General features: G+C 47.0%; 1 protein-coding gene and 1 pseudogene across 3 annotated transcripts in view; one reads left to right on the top strand and one right to left on the bottom strand.

Moving 5' to 3' along the window:
• Insr (insulin receptor) overlaps nt 1-22,299 on the bottom strand; it is a 137,134-nt gene extending 114,835 nt beyond the window's left edge. For all 3 annotated transcript variants that reach the window (XM_005371760.3, XM_005371761.3, XM_026778304.1), the window contains exon 1: nt 21,702-22,299. In XM_005371760.3, the coding sequence (XP_005371817.1) occupies nt 21,702-21,801 (100 nt within the window). In that variant the 5' untranslated portion in view covers nt 21,802-22,299. The remainder of the gene's footprint in view (nt 1-21,701) is intronic.
• LOC113455804 lies at nt 5,073-5,168 on the top strand (annotated as a pseudogene).
• Nucleotides 22,300-23,531: the final 1,232 nt, after the last annotated feature.

Below are 23,531 nucleotides of genomic sequence, written 5' to 3'. Positions count from 1 at the left end.
CTTCAGTATGCCAACCAAAAAGCTTAATGAAGGAAAAAGCCAGGACTCCTTTCCAATCTTCCTGGCTATTAACAGAGACAGTGCCACGGTCAACGTGAGCAGGTGTGTCTCTTCCACATCCAGATTTCGTGAACTTTGTAGAGTTTCCCAGGAAAGGATGATCTGCTCCAGGCTTTGAGAAGCCTCTATATTGGTTCTCCACTGACTATACCAGCAGACATTCCCACCAACAGTATGTAAGAGCTCCCCTTCCTTAATATTCACATCATTCTGATGAATAGCCATCGCCATAAATGTCCATCAATGAATGAATAGATAACGATATATGGTGTGCTAGGGGTGGTGGCAACTTGTAACCGCAGTGATCAAGAGGCTGAGGCAGGAAGATTATGAGTATGAGGATAATCTGGGATACATGGACTAGGCTGAAGGACATGGTTCAGATGTAGAGCCCCTGCCTAGACTCTCCTAATGAGGGCTGGGATGTGGCTTAGGGGAAGAACCCCTGCCTAGAATCTCCCAGTGAGGGGCTGGAGGTCTGGTTCAGGGATAGAGTCCCTGCCTAGAGTTCCCCAGTGAGAAGATGGGAAAGCTACAATTAGGGCCAGTGCCAGCTTTGTGGTCACCCACTGTGGGCTCTGCATTTCAGATCCCTAAGCCAGCCCCAATGAATGGCTTTCCCTGTAAAGCAACCATGCCTAAATAATTCCTTTCAAAAGGCAAAGAACATAATTCCTTTGGCTGCCCAGTTAGAAGCCTTAACATAATCATAACCCTATCTATGAAGCAATCGACTGACAGGAGGGTTGAGTAAGACATCAAGTGCAGAGGAAAGGGCAGCCGACCCCAGCCCAGGGCCCCTGAGCCTCAGCATGGAAGCTCTTCACGAAGTGACTGACAGGAAAATGTACTCATATCAGAACAGGGCAAGGAAAAACTGAATGTCTTTGTTTTGTGTTCACCCACCTCCCTGGCTGGCTCTGCTTCCTTTGCCTGCCCTCCTGGCTGCCAATCAAGGTCTAATTACCTTTTACCTGGGTGTGGCAAGAGCTTCCCAGGAAACCCAACCTCCATCTCTTTGCTCAAACACAAAGGGAGTGCTGATTCTCCTAAGGGTGGGTGGCCTGCCAAGTTCCCACCCCCTCCACGCCTTCCCATGGTCCTGCACGCCTGGCAATCACAGTCCTCGATATTCCTAAAAACCCTCCCACCCCTTAAGCCATGTGCACTGGCTAGTTTTTGTCAACTTGACACAAGCTTGAGTCATCTGGGAAGAGAGAACCTCAGTTTAGAAACTGCCTTCATCAGACTGCCATAGAGGCAAGCCTGTGGATTGATATGGGAGGAGCCAGACCACTATGGGCCTCCCCAAGGTGGGTGGACAAAGAAAGCCAGGAAGAGTAAGCTAGTCAGCCCTGCTCCACCAAGGTCTCCACTTCAGTTCCTGCCTCTGGGTTCCTGCCTTGAGTTTCTGCCTTGACTTCCCTTCATGACAGACTAGGTTGTGAAGGTAGCTGTTGGTCATGGTGTGTTTATCAAAGCAACAGCAAACAAACTAGAACACCATGCTAAGCAGCTACTCTCTCAATAGCTACAAAACTCCCTGTCCCCAATGTCAGAAGGGCCCAGGCACTGAATGGTATGCAATAGGTGCTCAGCTCACGTCACCTGTGTTGATGTGTATTTTCCCTCAAATATGTAACATACATCTCTGCGTGAGTCTGTTTATGCACTCACAACCCCTACCTTCACTCCCAGCAAAGGACAAAGGTGTCATTCTTCCTCACATGCCTTCCACTATCTTTTTGAGACAGTTTCTCTCTGACCTGGAGCTTGCTGAGTGGGCTAAGTTAGGGAGTCAGTGAGCCCCAGGACTCCATCAGTCTCTTCCACCCCAGCTATGATTATAAGTATAAGCTGCCACTCCTGGATTCTTGGCTTCTGGGGAACTAATTTAGTTCCTCGTACTTGCAAGGCAAGTTCTTTATTGACTGAGCTGTCTCCCCACTTCTATTTTAATCTTCCTCATCTTCCTTGTCTTCCTCCTCTGTCCCCATGCTCCCGAGGAAAAGGCAAACAGCTTACCAGCTAAGCTACCTCCCCAGCTCCTGCTGGCTACTCCCAGCCTCAACCTCCCAAACCCTCAAATCACAGGGGCCCCACCACACTCTGCTTAGCTCCAGGCCATGATCCCTTAGAGCCACTCAGAAGCCACCCACTCCAGCAGCCCTCCCTGACTGCCCTTCATGTGAAGACCTCTATGAGTCTCCCCTTCTTTGTGTTCCTTCTATACAAGTTAGCATTTGTCAGAATCAAACTCCTTAGATAGCATTCCCTACCAACCAGAGCCCTCTCTACCCATACAACCCGTTTATTTTATCCCAAAACATTCAATATCTTTGAGGCAAAGAGACTCTTACCCTGGAGCCACTGAGATGGCTCATCAGGTAAAGGTGCTTCTACCAAACCTGACAACTGGAGTTCGATCCCTGGACCTCACACAGCAAAAAGAAAGAGACATTCTCTAACCTCCATATGCACACCGTGGGATATACATACATACATGTGCACACACGTGCATGTATGCATGAACATGCATGTACACATACACATACCAGCTAAGATAAAAGGAACAGATAGCTTGAGCCTGGCAAAATAATGAATCCCTGTCTCAAAATGAAAGACTCCAAGCTGGAGAGATGGCTCAGTGGATGAAATGCTGCCTTGTAAGCCTGATTCCATCCCTTGGTAGTGAGCACTTAGAATTTCTGCACTGGGAAGGTGGAGATAGGGGTTCCGTGGAGATAACTGGCTAGCCAGGCTACCAAGGTCCAGGACAGCGACAGACCCTGTCTAAAAAATAAATAGGGTGTCTGAGGGACACCCAAATTTTCCATTTGACCTCCACATAGATGTGCAGATATGTGTAAGTATATACACACTACACACAGGCATGCACACATACACACACATGCACACATGCAAATATACATGAACACACACACACACACAAAGGGATAGGGAATCTAATCTGAGAATGACTCACAAAAGACGCAAAAGTGACTTGGGGAAGTACATCCTAAAGCTCTTGGATTTGGTGTTCTTGCTTCATAACCCTCACAGAGCATATTAAACTCTATTAGAAGAAAAGCCACACACTTATTCATGAGGAAGTTAGAAGCCCCAGCCCTGGGCAAGAGTAAAACTGCCACCCTGCCCAACACACTTGGCAGCCAGGCTCGGAGCAGAGCAGAAGGCCCCCTGCAGTGGTGAAGCCTGGGCTGGGAGACAGCTTTGAAGAGACCAGTACACCAGTTCAAATTCCACATAGTCGCACCAAGCAGATCTGAGGTTCCTGACACCTCAATGGTTTTCAAGCATGGATATATTGACAGGCAGAGACCCATAGACATACTGTGTCAATATTACTCTTGATTGACAAGTGGACAGGATCTAGAAGCACACAGGGGACAAGCCTGTGTTGTGAGGAAGTCTCTACACTGGGCTAACTGAAATAGGAAGACCTACCCTGAAAGTGGGCAGTGCCATTCCACGGGCTGGGCTCCTGGACTAAATAGAGAGAGCAAACAGTGTTACAAAAACTAGTCAAAGGCTAGGGAAACAGCTCGGGGGTAACACACTCATCCTGCAAATGTGAGGAGCAGAATTTTGATCCCAGCACTCACAAAAATGATAGACAGGTATGACAGCCTGCCTATAATCCCAGCACTTGGGAGATGAAGAGGAGGAGGCCCAGAACAAGCTGGCCTGATAAACTAGACATGCAATATCGGCCTCTGCTCTCCACACATTTGCACAGATACATGCACTCACACATGCTAACACGCATGTACATATCTTTTGCACAGATGCAAAAGAGAAAAAGGCTTAGTAAAGTCCTTGCTGAACAAACATGAAAAGCTGTGTTCCATCCTCAAAACCCGCATATAAAAAGCAAGCACAGATGCATACACATGAGAGTTCTAGTGCTCGGGAGACAGACACAGGAAGACCCTGGAGGCCCACAGGCACGCCAGCCTACCTTAAACAGTGAACTACAGGTTCAATGAGACCCTGCCTCAAAATAACAAGGTGGACAGCACCTGAAGAATGACACAAGGATGGTCTCTGGTATATTGCTGTAATAACGGCACAAGTGCTTTGGGAGTAACCAACCACTATCTGAATAGATTTAAGGCCCACTCCATAAGATGGAATCCATACCTGAGACTAGATCGATCACGGTCCCAGGGAAAACCTAATAAATAATTCTGCTAAAGGAATACAGCAATAAAATCACTCCTATAACACACTCAGTGCCTTACTCAGCCATCATCAGACAAATTTCCTCTTGCAGTAGATGGGAGACCGGCAACTACACAATATGTAGAGACTGAGGACACTTGGAACACTCAGTCCTAAATGGGATGTCACACCCCTCCCCACAGGAATCAGGAAGCTAGGCGGAAGAGAGCACAAATAGACTGTAGGAGTCAAGAGGTGATGGACAACTCCAAGAAAACAGTGTCTTCCAAACACAATAGGACAGGAGAACACATAAACTCTCAGAGACCATAGCAGTATGCACAGGGCCTACACAGGTTCAATCCAGACTGAGTCCCAGCACTGAGAGGGGGAACTGGAAACAGGCTCCCACTTCTAACCAGGAAAAAAAGTCATCAGCAATTGATGCACCCACTGACAAAGGAAAAACGAATTATCCCTGCTGGATTATCACTGAGTATATTAACCACACTTCAGGGTACGTCTCATGCCCAGGAGTAGTTGGCCAACACAAAACAAACTCAAAGGTATTTTTGCAAACTTTTTTTTTTTGTCTCTTTGCTTTGTTTGGGCATTTTCTGTCTTACTGGTCTTTAGTTTGTTTATTTTGACTTTCATTTTTCTGTTTTTGTGGGGTTTGTTGGAGAAGTTATTTTTTGTATGGTTTTGGTCTGTTTTTTAAAGAGAAAAAACATGAAGTTGAGTGGGGGGTCAGAGGTGGGAAGGATCTGGTAGAAACTGAAGGGAAAAATCATGATCAAAATATATTGAATTAAAATTTTTTCGTTGTGCTCGCTTCGGCAGCACATATACTAAAATTGGAAAGATAAAATTGGCCCCTGCACAAGGATGACATGCAAATTCATGAAGCATTCCATATTTTTAAAAAAAATGGAGTACAGACCTAAACAGAGAACTCTCAACAGAGGACTCTAAAATGGCTGAAAGACACTTAAGGAAATGCTCAACATCCTTAGTCATCAGAGAAATACAAATCAAAACAACTCTGAGATTCCATCTTACACCTGTAAGAATAGCCAAGATCAAAAGCACTGATGACAACTTATGCTGGAGAGGTTGTGGGGAAAAGGGAACACTTCTGCATTGCTGGTGGGAATGCAAGCTGGTGTAACCCCTTTGGATGTCAGTGTGGCGATTTCTCAGAAAATTAGGAAACAACCTTCCTCAAGACCCAGTAATACCACTTTTGGGTATATATCCAAAGGATGCTCAATCATGCCACAAGGACATGTGCTCAACTATGTTCATAGAAGCTTTGTTTGTCATAGCCAGAACTTGGAAACAACCTAAATGCCTCTCGACCGAAGAATGGATAAGGAAAATGTGGTACATTTGCACAATGGAGTACTACACAGCAGAAAAAGTAACAACATCTTGAATTTTGCAGGAAAATGGATGGAGCTAGAAAACATTATTTTGAGTGAGGTAACCCAGACACAGAAAGACAATCATCACATGTACTCGCTCATAGGTGGTTTTTAAGAATAAATCAAAGAAAACCAGCCTACAAACCACAATCCCAGAGAACTTAGACAACAATGCGGACACTAAGATAGACTGATATAGATCTAATCTAATGGGAAGTAGAAAAAGACAAGATCTTCTGAGTAAATTGGGAACATGGGGACCTTGTGGAAGGGTTGAAGGGGGAGGGGAGTGGCATGGAGGGGAGCAGAGAAAAATGTAGAGCTCAATAAAAATCAATATAAAAAACTTTTGTTTAGAAAAAAGCACCCTCTGGGTTCCACATACACATGTGTGCACATGAACACACACATGCATATATAAAGATCACACAATCCCACTCCTGTGCACCCAAGAGAAAAGAAAATGCATGTTCACACAAAGAATTTGCATGCAAATGTGCACAGCAGAACTTTTCATACTAGCCAAAGACTGGATAGCACCTAAATGCCACTAAGGGACTCATGTATGTGGCATGTCCATTCAAAAAGAATATTAATCGGCAATAAAGAGGACTAAAGTTCCGAAGGGCACTACCCTGTGAATGAACCTTTAAAAACATCATACACTTGATGGAAGAACTGGGTCCTAAAGACCGTGGGTCTATTTATATAAAGTGTCCAGAAGAAGCCAATCCCAGAGAATCAGGACGTGGACGAGTGGCTGCAGGAGCCAGGGAGGGGGCCAAGGGGCCAGCAATTCTTTGAAGGACAGGAAACAGTTGAAACACAGAGCGCAGGGACTGTTGCACAATCCTGTGACTACACTCAGAACCACCAGAGCCCCGCTTGAGCTGGAAGAACTATATAGCACACAAACTTACCTTACTATAAATAAACATTAAAAGGATCTAATTGCAGGGGCAATAAAGAAGCACTTTGCTGCTTTAATCTCTCTGTAAATCTAACTCTTAACTCATTAAAGCCCGATGTGTCCCTGTGAGGTGAAAACAATAGAGCAATTTACTGTTGGAACAGAAAAAAATATCCAGAAGATGTCTGAACCAGCATCAGAAATTCTTGTAGGAATTCCAGCAGCTTCAGCCCCAACTCTGCCCCTGAGGGTGGGAATGATACTTCACGGTTTAATAAGGGCCTGGAGAAGGCTCAGCAGCGAAGAACACTAGCTGCTCTTGCAAAGGCAGGACTTGGTGTGATTCCCAGCACCCACGTGGCAGCTCTGTAACTCCAGTCCCAGAGGATCCAACGCCCTCTTCTGACCTCCACAGGCACTAGGCACACACAGGGTGCACAGATAAACATGCAGGCAAACCACTCACGAACATAAATCAAACCTACGTAAGCTGTAAGTGATTCGCAAGGAAGTAGAGAAGGCAGGCAGTAGGAAGGTCCTATTGGCAGCTACAGTTCTCCCAGCCTTTGACCATCACTTGCTCATGCTTACCCCTCTACTCCCTGGTTGTTTGATGATGTGTTTTCTTTTGCAATCAGTCTTTGAGACTAGGTCTTGTTATGTAGCCCAGGCTAGCCTTGAATTCAAAATCCTCCTAGCTCAGTCTCCTCAGAGGTAGGGTGACAGTTATGGTGTCAAACCCACCCAATTTTCTTTTTTTTTTTCCTTAAAATTATCGTTTCTGCTGTTGATAGTGATGATACTGAGATAGAGTTTCATAAAGCTGTCAGGCTGGCCTCAAACTTTCTACAAAGGCAAAGATGGCCTTCCACTCCTGATCCTAGAATACAATGATGTCTTGGATGCCACCCCAAGCACCACATCAACTGGGCACAGTGGTACATGCAAGTTATCCCAGCACTCAGGAGGGGGGACAGGAGGGGCACGGATTCAAGCACTCAGGGCTTCCTGCTACACAGTGAAATCCAGACAAGCCTGAGCTACAGGAGACCCAGTGACAAAAATAAAAAAGCAAATAAATGCACACCTAGGACTAGGGAAAGAGCTCAGTGGGAAAAGCGCATACAGCACGGGCATGAGTAGCCCATACCCACATAAAAGTCAGGCACGGCAGCACATACCTGTGGTCCCAGCACTGGGAAAACAGAGAGGCATGTCACAGAGGGTCACCGGGCAGTCAAACCTAACTGAAACAGTTAGTTCTAACCTCATGTCAAAAAATAAAGTGGAAAGTGATTCTAGAGAAGATATCCTGATGTCAACCTTTGGCCTCCACACACACACGCATGTGCTCACACATACAAAGACTACACACAGCACACTGAAGAGAAAAAAAAAAGCTGAAGAGATGGCTTGGATTCCCAGCACCCTTGTTAGGTATGACTCTAGCTCCAAAGGAGAGCCCAACACCTCCAACCTCCCAGAGCATCTGCACACACGGCCACGTGCCAAAAAGGAAGCGCACTGTATAAACTAACAACATGACCGCCTGTAGCACAGCTGAGGGCAAGGTTTCTACTGTAGGTAAGAGAGAGAGAGGGCAGCCAGAAGTGTCTGGAAGAGAGAAAGTAGCGGACACACACACACACACACACACACACACGACACAGAGAGGACAGTGTAAGAGGATGACAGTGTAGGCAAAGGAGAAATCCAAACAGAGACCAGGAGAGGGCAAAAGAGAAGAGCAAGAGGAGCATAGGGAAGTAGCAGGGTTATAAGGAGAACGTACGGCTGCGGGGTGGAAAGCTCAGGAGCTGCAGAAGGCGAGAGAGCTGGGTAACTGTGATACTGAAGGAGCCTGGAGGCCAGCATGCACTTTGGTTTGCTGGTAGGCACCACAGCCATTTGCCCCTCTGCCAGTGGTTAAGGGAAATGGCTCCTTTTGATATGGGTAGGCAGCATCACAAGTTCCTGAGGACCGCTGCTTTTGTCTAGCCACCAGAATTTGGAGAAACAGTTTCTCTGGGCCTGACACATATAATTTAACTTTTTTTAGTTAAACTTTTTTATTTAAGAGCTAAAATCATGGCTCAGTGGGTAAAGGTGAGCTGCCGAGCCTGATGAGCAGAGTCCCATACCCAGGAACCACATGGTGAAGGGAGAAGTGATGCCTCCAATGTCCTCTGACTTCCACATGAACACATACACATACAGAAGTAAATAAAATAGAATTTTTAAAGAAAAAACAATGACCAAATATAATCTGGGCAGTTTCAAGTACCCGAGACTGTGGATAGGGGCTGCCATCATGGACTGAGGCAAAGACGAAAACGTGTGCCAGCACGCACAGCAGGCCTCACTGAAGACGCTGTCCTCTGTCGCTCTGCACGGCAGCAACTCCTGTGAAACTGAGGCTCAATATTTCAGGTGACCTTGGCTGCTGGCCAGTGAGCTCCCAGGACCATCAGGCTCTCCCATGCCCTGCTCTTGTATGGATATGGAGATGTAAACTGGGGCCTTCCCAGTTCAGGGCAAGCTCTCATCCACTAAGCCACTCACCCAGCCCTCAAAACAGAATGCTTCACTGGGAAGAACTGACCCCAGTTTCAGGAGCCTGAGAACTCTACAAGGAGGAAAAACTAGCACCAGAGCCATATTGGAAGTGTCTTCTTCTGTGGCTTTCTCCCCACGGTGAGAACAGAGGAGGATGTACTGGGAGGAACAAGGAAGGCAGTGCTCAGCCCGCCGATTCCCAGTGTTGTCCTATGCTTGGAATTTTTTAGTGTCTCTGCTTTCAACCATCACATCCCTGTCCCTTAGTCACAGATGTCTTCAGAACCATCCCTGGTCCCCTATTCTGGGGCCCTGGTTGTTCCCTTCTGAATTCTTTCTAGTAGTAAAACTTTCTCCTGAGCCAGCAAGATAGCTCAATGGGTACAGGAGCTTGTCACCACATCTGACAACCTGAGCTCAAGCCCCAGGCCAGGCATAATGGAAGGAACCAACTCCTACAGCTGTCCTCTGATCTCTGCCTGTGTATCTTGCACACACACACACACACACACACACACACACACACTACATAAATAAATATAATACAACTTAAAGAGAGATAGATAATGCCTTTCAAACTACATGCTTCATGTGTTATGAAAGAGAAATTCGAGGTTTTGTTCAACTACCTAGACATGGTCCCCACACCTTGCAGGGCAGGTGGGGAAGGGTATGACATAAAAACAGGATCTGTGTGAATGGATGTGATAGAATACTCTAAAAAGATACCAAGAAGCTCCCATCAGTGACACAGGAAGATCTCCAAGACATGTCAATCAGAGCAAGGTACAAGGGATCCAACATCACCTCTGTGTATGGTAAATAATGAGATGTGTAGCTTACTATGCTAAGAGTATCCCCCAGAAAGCTAATCAATGCTCCAGTCTCCATCTTCCAGTGCTGGAGACACTGATGCACACTGCCTCTTGTTTGGTTTCTCCTTCTGTTTTGTTTTACATGAATGTTGATGATCTGAACTCTGTTCCTCACGCTTGCATAGCAAATTATCTTACCAACAGCAATTGCCTGGGAAAGTTTCCACTACCAAAACTCTTTCTACTTGTGAGCTTGGGCTCTAGACTGATGTGGGAGTGTCATATATCAATCTGTTGATTTCATTGGTTAATTAATAAAGAAACTGCTTGGCCTGATAGGTTAGAACATAGGTGGGTGGAGTAAACAGAACAGAATGCTGGGAAGAAGGAAAGTGAAGCAGAAGCCATGCCTCTCCTCTCCAGGGCAGACGCGATGAAGCTCCAGCCCAAGATGGACATACTCTAGAATCTTCCTGGTAAGATGGGTTAGTCAAGATGTGAGAGTTAGCCAGTAAGAGGCTAGAGCTAATGGGCCAAGCAGTGTTTAAATGAATACAATTTGTGTGTTGTTATTCTGGGGCATAAGCTAGCCAGGGGGCTGGGAGTCGGGCGGCAGGAAAGCAGGCTCGCAGCTCTTCTCTACACTAGGCTATATGAGTTCAGCACTTTTCACGTGGCGATCAAGGGAACAATTACTGTGTTCAAGTCCCAGCTCTGCCTTTTCCCAGCTATGTGGTCATAAGCAAGCCCTATTTCCTCTTCTGAGCAACTCATGAGTCATGAGCCCAGGAAAGAAAATGATATTACCTGGATGCAAAATATGGCGGTTAATCTTTTTGTTGTTTTTCATTTTCATGTGTATTTGTATACAGTAAGCATGTGTATGTACGTGCACGCATGTTTGTGTGTGAGGAGTTATGTGTACATGTGGAAGCCTAAGGTTGATGTCAGAAATAAAAACTGATCCCTCTTCCAGCTTACTCATTGAGGCAGAGTCTGTCAATCAAACCCAGGCTGGATGACATGGTTGCCTTCTCTCTGCCTTCCCAGAATGGAATGACTAGAGAGCACCTTGAGTTTCTGAGCCTTCTGGGGATCCGATTATCTAGTCTTCATGTCTGCTTTCATAGGTGTTTTAAGCAGTGACCCATCTTCCCAAGCCCTGAGATGGTTGATTTTACCTGTTAATTGGATGGGTTTTAGAATCACTGCAGAAAGAAATGCCTAGGCACATCTGTGAAGCAGTTTCTAGACTGGGTTAACTGAGGTGGAAGACCCATGCTAATATGAGCAGCAGCATCCCAGGGGCTGGATCCCGGACTGAATGAGAAGGAGCAGCTGAACACTAGCATCTGACTCTCTCTACTTCCTGCCTGTGGATGCAGTGTGACCGCTACCTCAAGCTCCTGCTGCCACGCCTTCCCAGCCATGATGGACTGTGAGCCAAAATACTCCCCTCATCCTTCCTTAAGTCACTTTCCTCAAATGACTCATGGCAGCAATGAGGCAGGTGGCTGAGACCGACAGATGGAGGGCTCCTCTTTTATTATCAACAGAGAAAAGGCAAGGCAACAAGGACAAGCATAAGGTGAGAGAGTGATGGCAGGCCTTTCCCGCCCGGGCCTTCATCCTTCTGCAAATTCCTCACCCAGCTGTTGTGCATGCAGACTCGTGCACCCAGAGGACCTCTCAAAGCAAACAAGAGCCAGCAAGTGGCTCCAAGGGTGTCCCTCAGAACTTCTCCTGGAGGCTGGGGAGATGGTCCAGTGGGTGTCCTATTTTCATTGCCGATGCTATTATAAAAGATCTTGAAAAAACCAGCTTAGGACACAGAAAGGGTTTATTTCAGCTTACAACTCCAGGTTAGAGGTCATCTATGCAGGAAGGAGGTCAAGGCAGGAACTTCAAACAGCTTAGACGTGCTTGCTCAATTCCACCTGTCTTACACAGTTTAGGACCCCTGCTAGGGAATGAAGTCACCCACAGTGGATGGGTCTTCCCATAGCAATAAATTTAAAACAATCCCCTCCCACATAGGCTCCCCAGGCCAGCCCAAGGCAGACAGTTCCTCCTTGAGACTCTTCCCAAGTGACTCTGAGTTGTGTCAGGGTGACAATTAAAGCTATCTGTCATAACCAGTAAAGCACTTTCCCTGAAGTGTGAAGACCAGAGTTCAAATCTCCAGCACCTATTTAAATTGTGGATGGGCAAAGTGGCCTCCTACAATCTCAGAGGTCCAAGGAAATATCACAAGAGGGGCTCACAGCCAGCTGGCTAGCTAGACTAGCCAAATCAGCCAGTTTTGGGGTCAAATGACAGACACTGTACCAATATGAACAACAGAACAACTGACATCAAAATCTGGCCTGCACACACACGCCCATATGTACATAAACACATACACAAGTACACAATGCATATTCAAAACCCTAAAGAATTCCCTCACCTCAGAGGCAGAAGACAGATGCTCAACCCTCCACAGGGACAGGTTTAGGATGCCAAAAGTCTAGACAGAGTAGAACTCAGATCTCCCAGGGAAGACAGTATTCCACAATGTAGACATGCAGGCAGGCAGTCATGCACGTGCACACACACACACACACACACACACACACACACACACACACTACTAGTACTACTAACAGGCCCAGTGTTGAAGTTGTTTGTTCCTTCCTGCCCCAGTGTCACCTTCTCTTACTCTGGACCAGTCAACACAGCTTATAGAAGCACCAACCCTTTCCACATTCCCACAAAAGCAAAAGAAAGACTTTTAGCACAAGTCTCTCTGCGCTGCAATGGAACTGGAAGCCAAGCTATGCCCTTCAGCAGGCAGACCAGAAAATGTCCCCCATTGGAAACAAAACAGATGTCTAAACACTCGGAATTGTGAGCTGGCAAAATGGCTCAGGGAGTACAGGTGCTTGCCACCAAGTATGATGACCTCGTTTTGAACTCCTGGACCCACAGTGATGAAAGGAAAGAATCAACTCCCGAAAGTTGCCCTCTGACCTCCACAAGCACCCAGATGCACAAAATAAATAAATGTTTAAAAGTTTTTTAAACTAGTTTGTTAAACAACAAAGATAGCGAAGTACTCCCTAGCTGCGTCCAACCTGGTCAATGGAACTCAAGCCAGGAGTGGCCCAGGCCACTGAGTGAACTGTCCAGAAGGTATAACCAAGAATCTGCACAAAAATGAAAATATTAGCAAAAACAATTGTTTGCATTCCCAAAGAACTCTAGATAGGAAACTGACCAGCCAAACTGTACACCATAGTCATGGGGGACACCTATGGCCAATTGCTCCTGTTCTTTTCCATAGAACACTCTAAATTACCTGAAAACAGGTTGGGATCCTCTGAGTGACTGCCCACAATCATTTATTTATTTACTTTTGAGATAAGGTCTCAGGTAGCCCAAACTGGCCTAAAACTCACCGTGTAGCCAAGGACAACAAACGCTTCACATCCTCCTGCCTCCACATCCTCTGTGCTGGCACAGCAGGCATAGACCTTGCTCATGCGGTGCTGGGCAAGCACTCTACCCACTGAGCACAGCCCAGCTCAACTCTGACTCTATCACAGGCAGTCCAGCAACTGATTTCCCACTTCCTCCCCATCACAATCCCCTATATAAACATACACCACACACACACATCACACACAGAGAGACACACTACATACACAGATACATACCACACACACACAGGCATGCATGCACACACACCACATACTTCTTAATCTATGCTCCATACATGAGAGAGAATATGAGGTGGGTGGTGTTTGTCTTTCTGAACCTAGCTTGTTTCCCTTAATATAATGATCTCTAGTTATATCCATCTTCCTGAAAGTGCCATGATTACATTTTTCTTCAAGGATGCCTCAAATTCCAATTTACAGACCATATCTTCTTTGTCCATTGTCAATGGACATCTAGGCTGGTTCTCAATCTTGACTTTTCTGCATAGTGTAGCAAGGAACACAAATGGTCAAGTGTCTCTGAGCACAGAGCCTCCCAAAGTGACACACAGCCTTCATGCCTCAGAGATAAAAGATGGTACCTTCAAAATATGCAAAGGGGTAATGTTAAGCAGCCAGATCACCAACAAAATATACAAAAATGAGCAAACAGGAAGCTAAATATGCCACACAGAGAATAGACAGTTATAGGCTCCAGATGGAATTTAGTAGGTAAAGTAGTTGCCTAGCATGTACAAAACCCTGGGATCCATCCCCAACATAAACCTGATGTGCAAGTGTGTGTCTGTAATCCCAGCACTCAGCATGTGGAGGCAGGAGAATCAGGAGTTCAAGACCAGCCTTAGCTACATAGTGAATTTGAGGATAGCCTGAACTACATGAGATACTGCCTCAAAAGGAGAAACACATACACACACACACACACACACACACACACACACACACACATACACACGCACATTCACACATAGCAAAAAACACACCTGCAATGATCTCCAGATATGAACACGGCATAAACTGATCAGCTTAGTGTTGAAGCTGCACTGCTACCTTGCTGGTCTGCAAATTCAAAGCTCCAGCTTTCTGAGTATCCTCCAAAAACCACAAGTGTGTCACAAGAATTAATCTAGAGGTTCCAAATAAATTTCAGCAACTAAGCAGCTTTATAAATCCCAGGGCCTGGGGTTAAGAGGACCAAACATTTTTAAGAATTTATCCACCTAATTATAGGACTTTTTCTTTCATTCTGGGAAAAAAAAAAAAGATTACAAGGATGGAGGTATGCCATCAGAGAGGTAGCACATACCTGTTATCCCAGCTGAACAATCACCACAAGTTCCAGGCCAGCCTGGCTTACATAGTGAATGTTTGCACTAAGAAATTTTTTGATTAATAAATTAACTAATTAAAAATAAAAACAGTAGTCAGGTGATGATAGTGCACTCCTTTAATCCCAGCACTCGGGAGGCAGAGGCAGGCGGATCTCTGTGAGTTCGAGGCCAGTCTGGTCTACAGAGCTAGTTCCAGGACAGGTTCTAAAACTACACATAAAAACACTGTCTCAAAAAAAAAAAAAAAAAAAAAAAAAAAAAAAAAAAAAAAACAGGGAAAAAATACATACCTCTCTATAGGACATGGTTTAAAATCTAAAAACGAGACTGGAAAGATGGCTGAGTGGCTAAGAGTGTGTACAGCTCTTGCAGACAACCAGGGTTCAGTTCCAGCACCTGTGGTGAGCAGCTCACAACTGCCTGGAACTCCAGCTCCAGGGAGACCTCATGCCCTCTACTGGTCTCCACAGGCACTGCACTCACATGCACAAACACACAAACAACACATAATTAAAAACAAAATCTTAAAAAAATAAAAGAATAGGTAACTATATAGAGAAATTAGATTTTGTAGTTGGCATGGACAGATCAGCAGGGGAGGAGAGAAACAGAACATAGTATAGATGGGGCTGGAAAGATGGCCTGCTCTTCCAGAGGTCCTGAGTTCAATTCCCAGCAACTACATGGTGGCTCACAACTATTTGTAGTAAGATCTGGCACCCTCTTCTGGCCTGCAGGCACACATGCAGACAAAACACTGTATATATAATAAATACATCTATTTTTTTTTACATCTATTTTTAAAAATCCTTAAAGAACATAGTATAGAGAAAGAAAAATATTTTCTTTCTACCCTTTCATTTTTAGCCAGGATGGAATTTTGGAATCCCAGGAGTGAGAGGGAAGGGCTGAGTGTTTGGGAAAGTGTACAGTTATGCAGGAAGAGGTCTACCTGTTCCTCACCAGGAAGAGGGGAGACTTGAGGGACAGCACTCCAGCTTACACAGAATCTTCAAACAGCAACAGTCATTTTTTAAAAAATAACATTTCTTTATTTTTAAGTTTTGTTTGCTTGGTTTGGGGGTTTTGTTTGTTTTTTGTTGTTTTGGGGAGAGTTGGGTTTTTTTTTTTATTTTGGTTGTTTCCTTTCTTTCTGGTTTATCTTTTTAGATAAGAACGCTGACTAGCCTGGAACTCACAGAGATCTGCCTGCCTCTGCCTCCTGAGTTGCTGGAGGATAAAGGCAAGCAAGCAACATCACAACCAACTGTTGTTGTTTTAAGTGTGTGTGTGTCTATCTGTCTGTCTGTCTGTGCATTCCTTCAGTGACCCCCGCCCCCAGCTGGAGTTACAAACAGTTAAGACCCTCCTGACTTGGGTGTTGGGAACCAAACACAGGGCCTCTGGAAAAGCAACCCTTACCCACTGAGTCATCTCTCCAGACCTCTCCTTCCCCCTTTGTTTTGAGACAGGTTCTCCCTATATATCCCAGGCTGGCCTGACTCCCTGTGTAGCTAAGGATAACCTTAAGCTCCTGATCCTTCTGTCTATACCTCCCCAGTGCTGGGGTTACCAGAGTACACGACCATGCAGGGTGCAAGCAGCACTGTGGATAGAATCCAGGGCTTCATGCACACTCATGCCTAAGCAAACACCTTAACAACTGAGCCACATCCCCAGTCCCCAGGACAGTAGTTTTTTTAAAATGACTAGGGGAAAGGACTTTGAGTTCTCATAGTGGCAAGTTATGAGCAGGCAGACGAAGGACAGATAAATGCTAGTTAGTAAAGTTTATTAAATAGGAGACTGGGGATGTGGCTCGATTGGTAGAGTGCTCGCCTGGCAAAGCAAAGCCCCGGGTTCGATCCCCAGCTCTGCATAAACCAGGAGGGATGGTACAACCTGCCATGCCAGCACTCAGGAGGCAGAACCAAGAGGACTGAGAGTTAAACATTCTCTCAGCTACATAACGAATTTGAAGCCAGCTTGGGTCATGGGCCACACATGACCCTGTCTCCAAAACAGAAAAGAAGAAAAGAAAGAAGTTAGAGGGGAAAGGGAGAAGGAGAAGGCAGGAGAAGAAGGAAGTGGAAAAGGAGATGAAGTAGAAAGAAGACAGAGAAGAAAGGAGAGGGGGAAGAGGGAGAAAAGGCGGAACAGGAAGAGATTGAAGAAAGAAGGAGGGAGATGAGGGTAGAAGGTGGCGCAGAGGGCTGGGGCGATAGCTCAATGGCAGGGCACTGTGTACCATGTTCAAGTTCCTCCGTCTAACCCCAGAACCAAAAAACAAACAAACAAAAAAAGCATGATCCAGAAAATGGATGAAAGGCTGAAGTGTAAATATTTTTTGTTGTTGTTGTTACTACTTAACTCCCTAAGATTAGAGCATGAAAGTAGTCAAGAAGGAGTATACAAAGGTGTGTGGCCCTGTGCCAATAAAACTTTATTTACAAAACCAACAAATTTAACACAGGCACCACAGTTTACTGACCCCTTTTGTAGAAAAAGACTTAGACTAAATGGAACTGACACAGTGGGTCAGGAGAGGGGTGAAGGGCAGGCAGTCTACACACGGCACACGGATAAAGAAAAAGCTTACCCCAGCTGAAGGGGGGTGCAGAACACTGGAAAGCCAGCCACAAGGGAAAATGCCTTCCTTGGGCAAGGACTCTGCCAGGCCTATGGTGACCAACAGACAAGACAGCAAGAGTGTGACAATATGTCCCTAAGGAGGATAGCAGAACTAGAGGTCAAAAGTGAAGATGGGTTTAGAGTATATTGAGTGTTTATAGGCTAAAGAGAGAAGGACTCCGGGGGGGGGGGGGGTGGAAGATTCTAGAACAAGGAGAGGAGGAAAAAGCAAGGCCTCTTCAGGCAAGTGTTAGAGACAATCTGTCATGATTGGAGCTATTTTTCATTGCTACAACTTAAGAGACAGTCAGGTACCACTGGCATCAAGTTAGCAGAGACCAAGGATGTCCACTAAACACATCAACAAAGCCAGGACAGCCCCTACAATACAGAATAAGCCCACCCAAAGTTTTGAAGCCTGCTTGGGGACTAGCAAGATGGCTCAGCAGGTGATCCCTAAGACACATGTAAAGATGGATAGAAAGAACTGACTGCAGAAGGTTGTTCTCTGGCCTCCGCATGCATGTCTGACACATAGGAGCATACACAAACACACATGTGCACACAGCATGCACTCAGGCATGCATACATATACAAAATAAAATAATTTGAAAATTCATTTTAAATTAGAATAATTAATAAGGTAGAAAGCAACTTGGGAAGATACCTGGTATTGGCCTCACTCACATTCACTCACCCACATGAACACATACAAACACACACACACCCCTCCAAAGGTAACCCAACAGATACCCCTAAAGCTCAGAAGGTTTCAATTGTTGCATTGCACCCTGCCTTGTCCTTAACTTCACAGTCCTCAGAGGGCTATCTTGGCTCAGAACCAGCCTGACCAAAGAAGAAATGGAAAAGCTACCCACCACTTAGCTGAGCCCAGCTACCAAGCGTCCACTGAAAGATGAACTGAGTAACCCGCCCTTAGGGACACCTCCCCCAAAAATGACCCATTCCTTTCTTAAACACCACATAGGTCCTCACCACCACAGCCACCCCCCAATCCCAAGCATGATGGACCTTACAGATTCAAATTCTAGAAAGTTCCTCACCCCACACCAAGCCTCTAAGAGGCATCAGGACTAGTTTATTTAACAGAATTTTGTTAACGATTACCCCAAAGCAGGGGCGGGAGCTTCCAACCCAAAAGAGCAAGTGTTTGTTAAGAAATCCAGTACAAGGGCAAGCGAGATGGGTAACGGCACTTGCTGCCAAGCCTCATGACCTGCATCCAATTTCCAGGACCCAGACTGGAAAGAGGGAATTGACTCCAGAGAGCTGTCCTCTGACCCCCACACTCAAGCTGTGATATACACTTGTTGGCCCCACATATACACAATTATAAGAAATAAAATTAAATTCCAAAAATAAGGAAACAAAAGAGCCGGACATAATGGTGTATGGCTTTAATCTTCACACTTTTGGGGCAGAGGCAGGCAGGTCTCTGAGTTAGAGAGCAGCCTGGTCTACACAGAGAGTTCAAGACCACACAGTAAAACCCTGTCTCAAGATGAGTAATTAATTAATTAATTTAATTAAAAAGAAAACAAAACAAGGAAACAAAGAAACCCAGTAGGGAGGCAGGGAACTGCCGCCCTGGCCAAGTGGCCTGTCGGCAGCCTTTATGAACCTGTCCTTTCTTCTCATGCAGAGACAGATGGCTACTGCTTTGAAGGCAGGCAACAAGGACTCACTGAGATCGTGTTTACAAAGTATGGGGATTTTCCAGGAAATAAAGGATGTCTTGTTGTTTGAGACGGGATCTCCTATATAGCCCAGGCTGGCCTTGAACTCACTACCTCTGCCAGGACGACCTTGAACTCCTGATCCTCTGCCTCCGCCTTCAGAGTCCAGTGACACCTGTACGACTCCACATCTGGTTCATGCATGTCTAGGAATGAAACACCGGGGCTTTGTGCATGCTTGGGAAGCACATGCTCAGCAAGAGAGTGCCCTAATGGTACACACTTACTGCATAGACTCCAATGTCTTCGTACCTGTTTGCCATTGCAGAAAAAAAAATACCTCCATGTACCTGCAATGCACTAGGCACTACTCAGGCTCTGACATCAGAGAGGAACAAATACAAGGCCCTGTCCTTGTGAACACTGCCTGTGTGCATAGCCAGAGGAGCTCCATTTCCTGAGCACAGGAAGTACAGGCACAGATGAACAATTACCAAAAACGCAAAAACAGAACTCAAGGAACCAACTTGTGTGCCCAAGTGCACAGCGCTACACACACAAAGTAACCCTACTTCCTTAAGGCGATTCCAAGGAGCCTCTGGGAGCAGCATAGGTGATCCTAGGAGCCTTGGGGAGCAGCACAGAGGATCCCAGGGACCTTGGGGAGCAAGATCGGTGAGCCCAGGAGCCTTGGGGAGCAGCACAGAGGATCCCAGGGACCTTGGGGAGCAAGATCGGTGAGCCCAAGAGCCTTGGGGAGCAGCATAGGTGATCCCAAAGAGCGGCAGGGAGTAGCATAGGTGTTAACAATTCTTGAATTTTCTTAATAAGAATCCAAACCATGGGCTGGGGAGATAGTTCAGTGGGTAAAAGCGCTTGCTGCTCAAGCATAAGGACTGGAGTTCAAATCCCCAACAGCCGCATAAAAGCCAGCCCTTCAACACACATCTGTAACCCTAGTGATAAAAGAGGTGAGTGCAGGAGGAACCTGGGGCTCTCTGGCTAGTCAGCATAGCCAAATCAGCAAAGTCTAGGTTCATTGAGAGACCCTGTCTTAAGGTTGAGGGTGACAGAGGCAAGCGCCTGGTGTCAACCTAGGGCCTCTGAAAACACATACACAGGCACACTCATACACACACACATACACACACACACACACACACACACACACACACGCCAATGGCCACTCTTCATTGATCATCTCTGTATACTAGATCCAGATCTTCGGGGTCTCAAAGACGTTAACTGGGTTAGTAGGTGACCCACTCAACAAACTCAGTCCAAACTGTTCAAGAATCTTATGTGCACGCACACACGTGCACGGGCACACACATACACACCTCCCTCATTCACAAACTGCAGTTCCTCCCCTCACTGACTCCAAACAAACTGCTTTTCCTTCCTTCCTTGACCCCTTCCTCACTGTAATTAATTTCCTTTTGCAGAGGAATCTGAGCCAGTAACTCAAAATATATTTTTCATTGCATGTGTTTTCAAACAGATCTAACATTGCCTGGGCTGGCCTCAAACTCAATATCTGGACTAGCCCTACACTCGCCATCCTCCTACCTTGGCCATAACCAGACACAGAAAGCTAGAAAGGGTGACCTCAGAACATGTGAAGTAACACATCCTAAACATGCCTCGCTTTAGCCCTCTCTGAAATGGGCGAGCAACAATTTTGGCCTCCAGGGGACACTGAGAGGTTCTAGAGAAATGAGCTAACGACCTGGAGGCTCATAATCATTCTAATTATAATCATCCCGAAAGCTGCCCCTACTGCTACTATGATTGCTGCGGGCCGAAGGTATGTAGAGTTTGCCACTAGACATCTGGAAGCAGAGAATTATAAACATAGCACCCAGGGGGCCGATTCTCCAACAAGTGTCCTCCATCAGTGAGGGCACCCTGGCTTTGGCTTTAAACTTTTTAGGTGTTTGGCTTCCTAAATCTGTTGTAACCCTACTTTTTAAAGGCGACCCCAAAGAGCATGGGGTGGGAGGGCAGGTTTGTGTTCAGAGAAAAGAGCAAACACGGTTGAGAGGCACAATGGGGACAGACACCCAAAGGCTGGGCGGGCACTAGGGCAAGGTTCCTCAGACCCGAGTTGGGTCCACGCGGGGTGCAGAGCCACAAGTCCAGCGGGCAAAGGCCAAGGTCAGCTGGCTTCTGCAGGGCCAGAGCCACCAAATCCATTATTACCCCTTCCCCAGGGGAAAGACGATCAGTCTTTAGGTAGAGGACTCTACACAGACTAAGGGCGTCCTCAACCCTCAGTCCTTGGGGAGGGAGCTCTAAGTTGGCCCCCGGGGGGGGGGGTGTCTACAACCCTTAATCCTTAGTGGAGGGTCTATAGGTCTATATTGCTGGAATGGTGAGATGGGTGTCCGTAACCCTGGGTTCTTTGGGGGGGGGGGGCGGATGACTCTAATTTGTCTGGCGCGATGGAAAAGGTGTCCCCAACACTCAGTCCAATGGAAGAGTTCTCTAGGTTGGCTGCGGCGGTGGGGAGGGGTGTCCCTGACCCTCACTCCTTACGGGTAGGGCCTCCAAGTTGTCTGGCGCGATGGGGGGAGTGTCCCCGACACACTGATTTCACCCCAGACTTACCCTCGCCAGGGTACAGGTGGCCGGCTGCGCCCACCAGCAATGCGGCCACGGCCACCAGCAACGGCACGGCCGTTGTCTCACGTCGTTTCCCGGAGCCCATGGCTGTAGGAGCGCAGGGACCCCGGCGATCAGAGCACGCCACGCCGTCCCGCTGGGGACATAGTCCGCGAGGAGGTCGCCAGAGAGGCTCTAGGGGCCACGCGTCAGTCTCTTCCACGCCGGTGGCTCGCGGGCCGCAGCTCTCCAGGCGAGAGGGCCCTGGGGACAGCCCCGGGAAGAGCACAGAGGCCTCGGCTTCAACGAACGAGGTGGCGCGGCCCGCAGACTACGGCCCCGGGTCACCCAGGCCCGGTCCCGTGCCTGCAATCGCAGGGTCCAGAGCTCACCGCCGTGCGCCCCCTTTCCAGGCCTCCTATTTCTTCGCCCGGTGCAGCTCTGGGTGGGTCGCGTTCTGTGGAGTCTGAAACAGAGGGAAGCGCGAACGGGCGGGCACCTGGGCTGGTGGCGGCGGCGGGAGCGAGGGCTCGACTCCGGCCCGTAAACAACGCGGCCCGTCAGCTGGGCCCCGCGCGGGCCGAGGGAAAAGGTGGCGCGGATTGAAGCTAGGAAGGGACTGTGCGCTCAAGTGAGGCCCGCGGAGGGGGGCGGGGGGGGGGACAAGCCAGCCGAGAGCCGGGAGGCGTGGCCAGAGCTTGCAATGCCACGCCTCCTCGCCTCCCCGTGTGGCGCCCCAGACTTTGGAGGCCTGGGGAGCACCTCAGATTCTCCCAACTCAGGCACCCCAAAATGCCTATTTTAAAAAGGCTACGACAATAAAAAAAATAAAAATAAAAATAAAAAAATAAAAAGGCTACTACTTAAAAGCTTGGAAATGTCCCCAGATATTAGTCTGACATGAATATCCTAAACAGCTCTGAGTCTCCCACGTCAGATCTCGGGAGCTGCCCAGCTCCGCGCCTAACTCGAAAGCCCCCGAATAGCCCCGAGGTTCCAATTTAAATACCTGGGGCGCCCCAAAAGCTCGCCCGACTCGAACATCAATAAACAGACCTGAGATTCCAATATATAAGCTAGGAACGTCCCAGATCCTCTTCTGATCGCAACAAACCCAAATAACACCAAGGTTCCAATTTAAAGGTCTAGAGAATGCTCCATATCTCCGCCTGATCCGGATACCCTAAACAGGCCCGAAATAACTATTTAAAAGCCTGGAAATGCCTCCAATTTCCTCCGGACATGAACATCCCAAGCAGCTCTAAGACCCCAATGTCTTACTCTAACGCTCTCCCAAATATCCCTATGACTTCGATCGCAACATGGAAGCCCTCTAAGGTGCCCCCAGATGCCAGACAGACCCTGTCTTTACATTTTTCACTATTTTTGTCTCCTATGGAGAATTCACTTTAATTCTTTACTCCTGACGGTTTTGTTCTTTGCAGCCTCTAGGATTAATGCCTCGCTGGATCTCTCCGGTTGTGGCTCTCTCTAGGAGCTAGTGGGCGCCCCACAAGTTCCCTCCCCAATGAGCTTCCTCCCAGTAGCTACCCACACCAACTTCCAGGACACAGCCACGTGTCCACAACGCAGGCTGCCTGTATTCCCTGGCCTGAGCCCCTCTCTACGCAGCACTGGATTCCAGGGAAAAACAATAAAGAAATGACTCCTAGAAGAACATAGCAAGACTTCTAGGAAAACTCTGGAAACTTCATATAGGACCCGGATAGCTGTATTCCATTTTCAACATGCATACCTGTAGGTGGCTGTATAAATGTCTAAAAATGTTAGTCATTCACTAACAGTCCTACCCAACCACCTTCAGTCTAGCCCTGT

The sequence above is a fragment of the Microtus ochrogaster genome, unplaced genomic scaffold (assembly GCF_000317375.1).
Source record: "Microtus ochrogaster isolate Prairie Vole_2 unplaced genomic scaffold, MicOch1.0 UNK125, whole genome shotgun sequence".
NCBI classification, from domain to species: Eukaryota; Metazoa; Chordata; class Mammalia; order Rodentia; family Cricetidae; genus Microtus; species Microtus ochrogaster.
The sequence above is the reverse complement of the archived record's forward strand: the minus strand, read 5'-3'. Positions and strand labels throughout refer to the sequence as shown.